This window comes from Choloepus didactylus, chromosome 10, assembly GCF_015220235.1.
Source record: "Choloepus didactylus isolate mChoDid1 chromosome 10, mChoDid1.pri, whole genome shotgun sequence".
NCBI lineage: Eukaryota > Metazoa > Chordata > Mammalia > Pilosa > Megalonychidae > Choloepus > Choloepus didactylus.
The window spans coordinates 91055073-91067530 of NC_051316.1; the positions used below are offsets into that span (position 1 = coordinate 91055073).

Here is a 12458-nt window from a genome sequence, read left to right on the forward strand (position 1 = left end):
TCAGAGATCAGCTCAAAGATGACTTCCTCAGGGAAGCTTCTCCACAACCCCAATTCTTATTTCCAGCCCCTGTGTCCTGTACTTCTTCACGGCATGTCGCCACCTCTTCTAATTCCACATTTGTGTGATCATTTGACTGATGCCTTTCTCCCCCATCTAGCCTGTGAGTTCCACCAGGGCATAGATGGGGTAGATATTCCCTACCACCATTTCCTCCAGGCCCTGCACGGCACCTGCCGTGGGCTCAGGCACATATTGGTTGAGAGACGCCAGTCAGAGGCAGTGGATGTGAAGAGGCACCTACCTCACCAGCTCCTCATTGTAGAGCGACAGTGGGGACTCCCGGCCGAGGATGTACACCTGGCCCTTGAAGACAGACACCTGCACCTTCCCTTCCACCCGCTCCTGGGACTTGGCGATACAGTGGCGGACAAACTCACACTCGGGACTGTGCCAGAAACCTGCAGGGGAGAGAAGCAAGGGTGCTAGGGAGGCCCACGGTGCTGCCTGCCCCGGCCAGGGCCCAGGGAGGGACTGGGGTGCAGGAAAGGCATGTCGTGCTCTACCCTGTCACGGCAGGCCTTGACTGCCTCCCCGCGAGCCTGGGGACTCTGGGAGGGAAGCCTGGGTCTGCCTTGTTCACTGCTGAGTTCTGGCACAGAGTGCACTTGTAAATGACTGTGTCATGGAGCCAAGCTTACAGGACCCCTGTCCTGTAACGTTGCAGGGGTCCTGAGGGGAAGGGTCCCATCCCGTAACACAGTTACCTTCCAAGGCTCAGGAGGGGAATTAACCGACTGCTTCATTCCAGACATTCTGGGCCAGGTACTGGGGACACAGAGGTGAAGAGAACCTGTCCCTTGCCCGCAGGGAGCTCCAATCTTATGAGGGAAGCACAGCTATGGGGCAGGAGACCTCAGATAAGGCTCAGAGGCATGTGGCACCCAGTGCTGAGTGAGGGATTTGCCCAGGACCAGCAGGTAGGTGGTGGTTCGGAGTCAGCTGAGACCCGTGCATGTGACCTTCACCTCTCTGACCCTCTGTCTCTTCATCTGTTCAGTGGGGATGACACCATACCTCCCCGCACTGGACCAGAGGGTTCATTCCATGTGGAGCCCTGGGTACAGAGCGAGCACTGGACCCAGGGGCTGCTGCAAACACTGGTGACCTCAGGATGGGCAGGCCCCTTGGGAATCAGTGAATGGGTTTTGAGATAATTCTAATATTTTCATATGCAAATATAATATTTTTACATATATAAGCAGAGGTACTGAGTTAAGTTCTTTATCTGGAACTGGCTCCTTGAGTCCTTAGAGAAAAACTCTCTGGGCCTCTCTCCTTTTTTGGCGAAGACATGAGGCTCAGAGAAGCTGAGCCAGGATGGGACCTCAGTAAGCCCAAATTTTAAAAACACTGCTTTATATAATGATCCTCAAGGTTTCCTCCCTGTGGATGGAACATTCCTTGGTTTGTAGGTTGGGGGTAGGAGGTGCCTGAGAAATGTGCTACTTCTTCCCCGATCCATGCCCTGTCCTGGACCCCTGTAGCCCTAAGGGTCAGTTCCCAGGCTGGAGCTCCCAGTTTTGGTGACTCAGACCACATGCAGCCAGCTCCTCCCGTCTGCTCTGCGGAGGGAGGCGGGACCAGGGGGCAGGGAGACAGGCTGGCCGGGGTTGGGGGAGGGGCAACCAGGGGTAGGGTTTCTCTGAAACAGAGCTGGGAAGGTGAGCCCACCTGGGCAGCTGCGGGGCCAGATGGCCAGCGATCTCCTGTCCTGATAAAGGGTCAGGTCAGCCTAGGGTCTGCGGCTATTGTTGGAGGCTGAGGCCTCTGGGGGCACCTGCTGAGGCTCTCCGTGGGAAAGGGGAGTGGGCCTTCTTTGGGATGGGGTCTCGTGCCTTGCAGAAATGGGGGAGAGTTGGGAGGGGGCCAGCAGGTGGAAAAAAAGTCCTTGCTCTCCGGAGTCCTACCACCTGAGTTCCAGCCCCACCTCGAAGAGCAGTACCTTCTCTGTGTCTCAGTTTCCTCACTTGTACAATGAGGTAGTCCTGCTAACCATGCTCAGGGAGTTGTGTGGAGTCAATGGGTGTGTAAAGCACTGAGCTCAGGGCTTTGAAGACAACTGCTTACAACTTGAACATGAATGACCTATGCCAGCCCTCAATGAGACAGATGCCCAGAGAGGGAAACAGGTCTGCCCAAAGCCACACAGCAAGACAGTGAAAGGGCTCAAGTCCCAATTGAGGTCTCCTAACTCTAGCTCAGGGTTTTATCCAACAAAGCTTGGAGACCCCTCAGGGAGGGGACACTGGCGTTTCCCACCCCACCACCTCCATGCCCCGGTGTCCCGGCCTGGGCCATCTCTCCAAGTTGGAATAATCAGCCCACTGAGTTTCCAGGGTGGAAGAAAGGGGGGAGATGGAGCCAAAGACAGGGAGGACAGGATCCCTGTGGGAGCTGCCAGGCCTGGCTTTATCCTGGGGATCTCCCGCCTCCACCTCATTCTTTTCCCAGTGGACCCGTAAGCGTGGAGTGTGCTGCAGGGGGGTGGGGGAAGACCCTGCAGGTCCTGGGCCTGCAGATGTGCCAAGGAAGACCCAGTGGGGCCAGGGTGGGGCCGGAGAAGGTGCCTTGCCCTCCTGCCACCAGGCCTGGCCAAGCACGCTATGCACACTACCCTTCTCAATCTGGAAAACAACCCTCTGTGGTGAGCTGTGCCATTATCCCCATTTTGATGCTGAAGAAACTGAGGCAAGGGGAGAGGAGGTGAGCATGCTCTCTGCAATGGGAGCTCCCTGGGGCCCCTCTGGGGCTGCTGTCCTTGCTAAAGCCTGGGTCCTGCCTGGCTGATCCTGTGGGGTGGGGTGGGGGTCTCTCAGGCAGGAGGGGATCTGCATGGACCCCAGACAGCCAGACTAGGGATGCTGGGAGCAGGACGAGGAGAGGGAAATGGATGGTCAGATGCAGACACATAGATGCATGGAGGCGGTGGATGAGGCTGAGGTCACAGAAGTCGGGACACTTAGGAATAGACGTTGGAAACAGGTTCAGGAGTAGGCCGGGTCCCAGATCATAAACTAAAGCCCCCAGTCTCTGCCTCCACCTCCGGAAACCATGCCAGTGTTTTTAGTGGACTAGCGCTCCCACATGCTAGGCACTGCTCTAGCTCTAGATGCTTTGCAAACAGGAACATGTTTAATCCTCACCTGAGGCAGGCAGAATGAATATCCCCACTCTTCAGATGAGGAAACAGAGGCTCAGGGAGGTTAAGTAACTTGCTCAAGCTGACCCCGGTTCTACACAGATTGCTAATTTGAAAAATCATATCCAAAGCCTCCCTGAGCTTGGTAAAGCTACTATTACCAATAACTCCCCAGGACAAGCCTCCATGCCCCTCCCCTTTGGTTTTCCTTTGCACCTCATCACTGTAGCTCACCTTGGGGTTCAGAGGGCCCGCTGGGTGATGGCAGAGATCGGCCCAGGCAGTGTGGTCTAGAGGCACCGTGCCCGCAGCCAGGCCAAGCTGTGCCCCAGACCCCCAGGACTCCCCTGTCCACACCGTGCCCCCTTGATCATCCCTTCCAATGGCCCAGCCCACCTCCCCACTTTGGGATCTACTGGAGCAGCTGAGAACTTGGCCACTGCAGCCAGCCTATCCTGGGCTCAAAGCTGCTGCTGTTCATCAGCAGTGAAACCTCATTCGAGCGTCTTCACCTCCCTGTGCCTCAGCTCCCCCTCCTCTGTGCTGCTAGGATTAGATAATCCGTGGCCAGTGCCCAGCCCGGTGTCTGGCAGCGGTGGGAGAAGGCCTCTGCCTGACCCCTTCCCGGCCTCACGATCAGCCCATGCCAGGTGCTCTCACCTCCATCGGATCATGGGATCCTGCCACGTTTTAATGACTCTCTACTTTGTAACCAAAAGCCACCTTTCACCATTTAAATCCCACTGAGCAAGAGAGCCTGCGGGAGACAATGGTATTTAAACACCTGCCTGTACCTGGAAAGGGGAGGGGGTGGATTTGGCTTCAAAGCTGCTGGGAACAATGGGAGGGAGAAATAATGCCAACCAATAACCACTCTAAATCCCAAGATGAGTTACAGTGATTAGGAGGTTTAAAAGCAAACAGAATCTCAGAGAGGAGGGGAGAGGAGACAGGGAAGGGAGGGAGGGTTTGTCCCGGGAAGTTACTGTTAATATTTAACTTTACCTAGTCCCCTGACATCCAGTCCCCCACACAGGCCAACGTCTGCCTCAGGCAGCAGCCTGGCCCCTGCCCCAATGGCTCAGAGAGGCTGTTCAATATGATTTCTCAAATAAGCAATTCGTGAATGTTTTAGAGCAAGGCTTTGCAAACTTTTCCCTAAAGGCCAGAGAGTAAATATTTTAGGCTCTGTGGGTCATCTGCTTTCTCTTGCAGACTCTCCTCTGCCACAAAAAAGCAGCCACGGACAAGACACAAATGAATGAATGTGGCTGTGTTCCAATAAAACTATTTATGGGCAATGAAATTTGAATTTCAAATGATTTTCATGTGTCACAAGATCTTATTTTTCTTGACTTTTTTCCAACCATATAAAAACGTGAAAATCATTCTTCGCTTGTGGGCTGAACAAAAACAGGCAATGGATTGGATTTGGCCCGTGGACTATAGTTTTCTGGCCCCTGTTATACAGTATTAGGGATGCATTTGGAGTAGCAGGCCTGGATTCCAACTCTGTGACTATAGGCAAGTCACAGAAAGTCGGTCTCCCCACTTGGAGAAGGGGACCCACCCACCCTGGCTGGTGGAAGCTCAAATCCTAGTGGCTGGCCCGGGCATGTGGGGGGGGGCTCGGTGGCCATGCTGGAGTTTCACAGTTAAGATCTGGCTCATGCGATGCTCAGGTTTGGGTCTGGGTTCTTGGCCACTGGGAGCTTCTCCCCTGAGGCAGTTCACGCAGTAGCGTCAGGTTCTGCCTGGAGACAGCCTGACTTGGGTTCAAACCCCAGCCTGGCCACTTAGGTTGTGCAACTTGGTACAAGCCACTTCCTCCTCTGAACCTCAGTTTCCTCGCCCATAAAACGAGCTGCAGATTGTCTAGGAAAGTTGTAAGGACCCCGTGGGCTGGTGCATATTCCCTGCACAGTGCCCAGACCTGGCACAGGATGGCTGAAGGGGGGCTGCAGAAGTGATGACACTGGGAGGTTTCCCTGGCCTTGCCTGAGTCATACAAATCCCAGGTGGCAGAGGACACCTTGGGAAGACAGGCACATTTCTCTCAAGACTCAGGAACAAGGCTTACAACCTCCCCCCTCACTCCCTCACCCCCATTCAACCTGTGGCTCTGTGGTTCTCAAACAAGGATGGCTGTAGGAGGGGCGGCCCTGGAAGGAGGGTGCCATTTTGTTGGGGAGGGGAGGGCAAGGCCAGAGAGCCAGAAGCGGGATTTGGAGACCAGGAAGGGGAGGGGGGGGCAGGCGGCAACTGCAGAGGTCTACCCACCGGTGTACACCAGCTCGGCGAATTTCAAGCCCAGGCCTTGTTTGATTTTGCGCACTTCCCGATCCATCGTGAAGGCCTCGATGTCTAAATGAGCATGGTAAAGGATCGTCCCCGCTGGGGTCTCGTAGATACCTAGCCATTTTTCCAGGCAGGGGGAAAAGGAGAAAAAAAGAGAGAAATGCATGAAACCCAAACTGTCAGCAAATGACAAAAAAAAAAAAAGAAAAAGAAAAAGAAATAATGACTCGTCTGACAGGAGACAAGCCGGTTGGACCCATTCACTCCCAGCTTGCTGCAAAATGCATCTGTCATTATGTTCATGCTGGGGCCACGACAGTCCACTCTGCAGCTTGTGGAGAAAATGTCTAGATGCCCCTCTTTGAAGAGGCCCTCAGACGTTGGAAAATGACAGGGTTTCGGAGCAGCTCCCCCCTCCTTCCAAATGCATGCCCACCGGCCCACAGCTGAAAACCTGTAATTAAACCAACTCCGGTGGAGCCCCGGGCCCCAAATATCTCTTCCTCCCTTCCACCAGGGAGCCAGGGGGAGGGGTACGGCGGTGCACACACATGCACATGCGTGTACACGTGTGCACACAGAGGCTGGCTTCAGCAGGAGGGCCCACACCCTCCCACCCCCCATAGCCTTGTCTCTCCGGAGAAATCCTGATCCCAGGCAATGGAGGGTTTGAGAATCACCTGCCCTGGCTCCACTGCACAGATGGGGAAACTGAGCCCACAAGAAGGGACTTGCCCAGTGCAGCTGGGAACTGAATCTAAATCCCCGAGTCCCTGCCCGGTGCTGTCTGCTGCCCGGTGGGGGGCCCAGACCTGGGAGACCTTGGGGGAGGAAGTCTTGCTCAGGCCCCTGCTCCTCCCCCTCCCACCTCAGACTCAGTTCCTCAGTGTGCAAAACACCCTGCTTGGGCGAAATGGTCACCAAAGTGACATGAAGGTGCCCGGCTCTGGGCTGAGGATGGTCCAATGAGTAAGACCACACTGCATTTGAGGAAACCGACGCACCAAGAAGCAGTCTGCTCACACAGCTCCAGACAGGCATCCCCACCTCCCCCACCCCCCAGCAGTGGGACCGCTTGATAAAGTTCAGAGCCAGCCTTGGGCAAACTGCCCCAGCACTTGCTGTCCCGATGAAGAGGGCAATAATTGCCCCCATCCTCACTAATTCTAACCACCACTTAACATTACAGTGTTAAAGGGACAAGTTCAGTTATTCTGAAACTTTAACAGCAACATCTTTCTGTACTGGCTGCTTTAAAAAAAAAAAACAAACAAATACGACTATTTTCAACTTCAGGGTCCAAAGGGGACGCTGGGAAGGCTGAGTCTGATGACGCCTTCGTGGCCTTATCCCCGGAGCTTCTTCCTCCAGGAACTCCTCCGGGCTTTCATCTCCATGTCTGGGAAATCACAGAAATGTCAGAGCTCGCCAGAAAGGCTCTTTGGCTCCAACCAATGTAGCATTTCCTTAACTTTAAGCTGCAAAACCATGATTCAAACACAGTTTTAGAAGTAGAGCCTATGGGAGAGGAGGAGGAGCAGAGGCTCCTCTGCAAACCGTGGGCTCCACTGAGTCTCCTTCAATACCAGTCTGGTCCAACCCCAATTTATGGAATGGATGACTGAGGCCCAGGGAGGGAAATGACTCGCCCAGGGTCACCCAGTTGAGTAGAGGCGACCCAGGCCCAGCACCGGGGCCTCCCGTCTCTGCCCCAGGGTGCCACTCAGGGCCTTCGGCACAAGTGATCTAATGCCGACCAAAGTGGGAAAAGAAACATGCAAGGCCGAGGTGCTGTGGTGGGAGTGGAGGGGAAGCCTGGGTTCTGCACTAATTATAATTGTCCTGTGCCACAAGAGCCTATCCCATTTTGGTAAGGTGGGGCACAGCTCTTGGACAATCTCTGCTGACCTGACTCTAGTTGTGACTTTTGACTGGAAAACAGCCTCCCCTGCAGCAAACCGTCAATGTCCCCAGGTGAGGCCCAAGCCCTGGACTCCCTGGAGAGTCCCTTGGCTCATCACTACTCTGGTAAATACAGTTCAAACAGGCCCAGTCACACAGCTATCCATTTCCACGGAGTGGAACAGAGCTGCGCATGAGAAAGGGGCAGAAAGGCTGATGGAAGCAGAGACAGAGAGAGGGCTGAGAAAAACCAGTGCTTTCAGCATGAAGAAAAGGGGAGACAGAAAACCTACAAGAAGCAGACACGAGAGCTCTGTGCAGGGCAGTGTGTTCCCCCAAGCAAGTCACTTCCAGTGGCCCCGAGTCACTGAGATGGGCCTAACGGCTCAGTTGCCTCTTTACAGGGACGGACGTGGGCAGAATGGTTGGAAATACTGGCCTCCAAAATGGCAGAAATGAAGACTGGGTTAAAGGGGTAAGTTATCACTTATCCCAGAAACTTTATCACCAAGGATATTCCAAAAGCCAACAAAAACAAGATACTGTCAAAGGCCTATTGGTTTTCTCTTCCTGTCACTCACTAGGAATATTTATTGGGTTAGAAACCAGGCTTCTAATTATTAGCTTTGCCAAGTTTTGGAAAAACCCAGGAACTTGCAAATTCCTCCCTATACTGGCTACAGATCGTTGCAATGGCGCCATCCCGGGCACCAATAACAGGTGCCCGCCCCTCACTTCCAGCTCCTGTGGGGAAACCAGGCTGCATCCCTGCTTCTCTGTCTGCAGCTGGGGCAGCTGCAGGGCATGGTTCAAGCTGTATTTGCAGGACCAGGGCCTGGAGCCAGAAGCCCCACAACAACTTACACTTTTATGCACAGTGCGGGCTTGGCTTTGCTGTGACCTTAGTCCATCTCTGCTCCCTCGCAGAACCCCAGAAAACCATCTGGAAAACCAGAAGGTGGCAGCTTCAAGTTTCTGCTGCTCTTACATTTTAACTTCCATTGAGACCTGCCTGGAAAGTAAGTATCCAGAAACACTGCACCCTGGTGTGTCACCCTTACTGAGGGCTTTGGCTCTAAAACACTTTAGGCCAATTCTGCAACAGTCTCTTAACAGTCCAGAGAGGGGAGAACACAGGTGGCGTGGAGAGGGTGAGCAGGGCATCTGTACTTTCCAGGGAGGCCGAGGCATGGCTTAGCCGAGGCCCCTAGATACTAGCGTATCGCAGCTGCTCTCCAGGAAGCGGGGCCAGCCCAGGGAGCAGAGGACCCGGTGGGCAGAGGGGCGGCACATCCCACCACCTCCTGTGCCCACAGAACCAGCCTCAAAGGTTGTCAACCCTCCGAGGCAGCCGCAGGAGGGTCATGGGTGAGAAGAAAAGTTGCAGCTGTAAACCCATCAGCACAATTGATATTCCTGCTCCTTTTCTTAGGTGTTAAAGTTAATTGGGACTGATCAAAAAGCTTGTTTGGGGGTTGCCGATTTCATACGTGTGTGCGTGATAGAGAGAGAGAGAGAACGAGCATTTTAAACATCTTCTCTCTCCTCTCCACAGGGGTAGGGGGGAAGCGAGGATTTCTGTGTATTTCTTCTGGGGAAAAAAAGTGGTTTTAAAAAAATTGGTGACAGAAACCTGATGCTAAAAGACTATGGATTTGGGGCTTTTGACAGTCGGCATACAAACCACTGCGCAAAAAGGAGGAGGAAATGACAGCTGAGTCTCCATGTTGCTGCGGAAGAGACAACAGACATTTTCAGAGTGACACGCACAGCGGCTCCAAGTGTCTATTTTCATCTCCCTGTGTTTACAGGAAAAAGACAGAGGTGTCAGCAGTTCTCAGCGGAGCTGCTTCAATCACGCCGTAATTGCTGCCACGACGGGGGGAGGTGGGGAAGAAGGGTGAGGAGCTGGGGGCGGCCAGGGCGGGGGTGGGAGAGTGGACCGAGGAGGAAGAGGTAGGGGCCCAAACAGCTGCTGTAGCTGAAATTCTCATCTGTTCCCGGGGCTGGCAGGTTAGCCACTGAGCAATCTGGCAAGATTGAGTGGGATCTGGCAACTCAGGGGGGAAGCAGGGAGTTAGGGCACCTGGACCAGCACTTTGAAAGCCCCCAGCCCACCTCCCTGGTGCTTCCAAGAGGCTCTGGTCATTTGGGGAGGCAGTGTCCAGAGGGAGGGAGTTGGAAGGGTTGGGGAAGGGGGATTGGCTGGCCCCAAAGTCTCCCCTCATGGAGGCGGTTGCCATGGTGATGGGAGGCAGCCCGGGTGGGACTCTATCCATCTTCCATGTTCCCGTTGTCCCACAGGCCCCATCCTGAGAATCAGGGTGGACCTCTGGGGCTAGTCCCCCCTGGCCTATGGGACTGTGAACCCCTCTGCTTCACAGGCGTCCCTCCATTTCCCATCTGGAATGTTCTAAGCTGAGCCTCTGGGAGACATGGGCAGGAGGGTAAGGGGGTGGGCACCCTTCTTCCTTCTTGGCCAGTGGAAGAATAAGGAGGAATTGAGATGAGAGAGGAGAGGTGAGAGATGGGAGGGCAGGGGGTGGAGGGAAGGGAGGTAAGAGAACGGAAAGGAAAGCTGTAGAAGGAAAAGAAAGAAGGAAGTGGGGAGAAGGAAAGGGGAGAGAGGAAAACAGGGACTTGGCAGAGGAAAGAGGGAAAGAGGCAAAGGCAAGAAGGAAGGGCCAAGTAGAGAGACAGAGCAGCAGGCAGAGGGGGGATGGGGTGGGGCAGGGCTGGGAAGAGAGGGGAAGGGAGGGGAGGGGAGGGGAGGAGGGAGAGGGGAGGAGAGGGGAGGGGAGGAGAGGATTGCTGGCTGGGGGCGTGGAGAAGCCTGGGACCAGAAAGGAAGGAGAAGGTGAGCAGAAGGACACGCGCTGGCTCCTTCCCTGCTTCCCTCCTGCCTGCCCTGCCACCCCCCCACTCTTCCCCACTGATTTCATTTACTTCACTTAATTAGCCCCCCTCCAGAGTTAAAAAGATAATGTGATAATGACGATGGGAACAGCCACAATACAGAGAAAGCTACTCCATCTGCAGCTTCGCCTGCCCCCTGCCCCTCTGACCCCATGGCCCCAGTGCCGCCTGGTCAGGCCACCCCAGACGGCGGGCACTAGTGCCACCCAACTTCCTACCCCCCCCGCCCTGAAAAAAACAAGCCCTTAGCGAATTTCAATTACGAGCTTTGTAAAATCAATACAGATGACATTTTTCCCTTGTACACTGAGATATAGACAAGAGCCTCCTCCTGGCTCTGCCCTCGATGTAACTGACGATTAACAGCGTCTCCCATTACCGTACATTTAATAAAAACCTTGTCGTGGGGAAATCCTGCCTGCTCTTTCTCTCTCTCTCAACAATTAATTATTTGGGGTGGAGAAATAAAAACAAGACACCACCCTAAAATTACCAAGCCACGTTCTTCTATCATTCCCCAAACCAAGCCAGAGAATAGGCAATTTAGAACTTCCAGCCGCAGAGCTCTCCTGGCCAGGCCCCTCCTTTACAGCTGGAGTGGCAGGGAGGGCACGCAATTTAGCTAAGTTCACGCACCACACTTGGAGTCAGAATCCTGATTGCCTTCCCCAAAGACTGTCCAACTCTCAGAGCAAATTCTTTCCTTTTAGGGACTCTTCCCCACAGTAACATGCAAAGTGAAGGCTGTGCTCCAGGAACTTTCTCCTGGTGTGGGAGTTAAGGAGCCAAAGGGGCAGGAACAGACTATTACTCTCAGGGCGGTGACCTTCTAAGGTGATAATGTCCCCAGTTCTGGGGAAAAAGGGAGTAAATCTACCATTTAGGCACAGCATTGACCACGGGCCAGGAATGCTCTATGTTTGTTCTGTACAACTGCCCATTTCACAGATGAAGAAGGTGAGGCTCAGGGAGGCTTAAGTTTCTTGCCCGTTGGTGGTGGAGCCAAGGTTGGGACTCTTATACTAAAGCCTTGGCCTCTACACCAGCTCTTCAGTGGGCTCGACCCCTGATGGACCCAACCCAACCCCAGCAGGCCACCTGTGCCGGTTTGAGTGTATTGTGTCCCCCAAATGCCATTATCTTTGTGGTTTTGTGTGGGGCAGGCGTTTTGGTGCTGGTTGGATTTGCTTGGAGTGTGCCCCACCCAGCTGTCGGTGATAATTTTGATGAGATGTTCCCATGGAGGCGTGGCCCCACCCATTTGGGGTGGGCCTTGGTCGGTGGAGCTATATAAATGAGCTGACTCAAAGAGAGGAAAGAGAGCACAGCTGGGAGTGATGTTTTGAAGAGAAGCAAGCTTGCTAGAACGGAACTTCCTGGGAGAAAGCCGTTTTGAGGCCGGAGCTTTGGAGCAGACGCCAGCTGCCTTCCCAGCTAGCAGAGGTTTTCCGGACACCACTGGCCGTCCTCCGGTGAAGGTACCCGATTGCTGAGGTGTTACCTTGGATGCTTTGTGGCCTTAAGACTGTAACTGTGTAGTGAAATAAAACCCCGTTTTATAAAAGCCAGTCCATCTCTGGTGTTTTGCATTCTGCAGCATTAGCAAACTAAGACACCACCTCAGGTCTCCCACCCTCCTCTTGCATTGTCCCCTGGGTGCTCCTGCTCCACCCTCCCCACTCCACACTCTACCTGTTGACCCTGTTCTACTGCCTCCTCCAGGATGCCTTCCCAGAACACACAGCCCAGTCCAGGCCTTCATCACCATCTCCTTCTGTGGTCACTTTCTTCATCTCAATTTTAGCTGGACTTTCCCCCATCCAACAGGATGCCATTTCACAGGGACCCCAGGCCAGTCTTTGTATTTCCAAGAAGGAAAGGCAAAGAATCCTGATCAGTTGGCAGTGGCTTCCTGCAGCACTGAGACCACATGCAACAGGATATTGCCACCATCTATTAGTGAAGCCTGCCACAGGCAGGGGAGGGACATGACAATGGCGGCCCCTTCTGGCTACCCCCATCCCCACTGACAGCTCCCAGAAGGCAGGGCTGTCTTTGCCCCCAGGGGAAAGGGTAGTGCACATCTCACTACCTCTGCTATCATACGCGTGCTGGCACCCGGGTGGCAGGGCTGGGATCA

At 54.1% G+C, this 12458-nt stretch overlaps 1 protein-coding gene across 1 annotated transcript in view; it reads right to left on the minus strand.

Moving 5' to 3' along the window:
• ASS1 (argininosuccinate synthase 1) overlaps positions 1–12458 on the minus strand; it is a 57540-nt gene that overhangs the window by 5253 nt on the left and 39829 nt on the right. Inside the window, exons 13-14 of the mRNA XM_037851313.1 lie at positions 5483–5614; positions 305–461 (exon numbers count right to left, since the gene is read on the minus strand). Coding sequence (XP_037707241.1) covers positions 305–461; positions 5483–5614 — 289 coding nt within the window. The remainder of the gene's footprint in view (positions 1–304; positions 462–5482; positions 5615–12458) is intronic.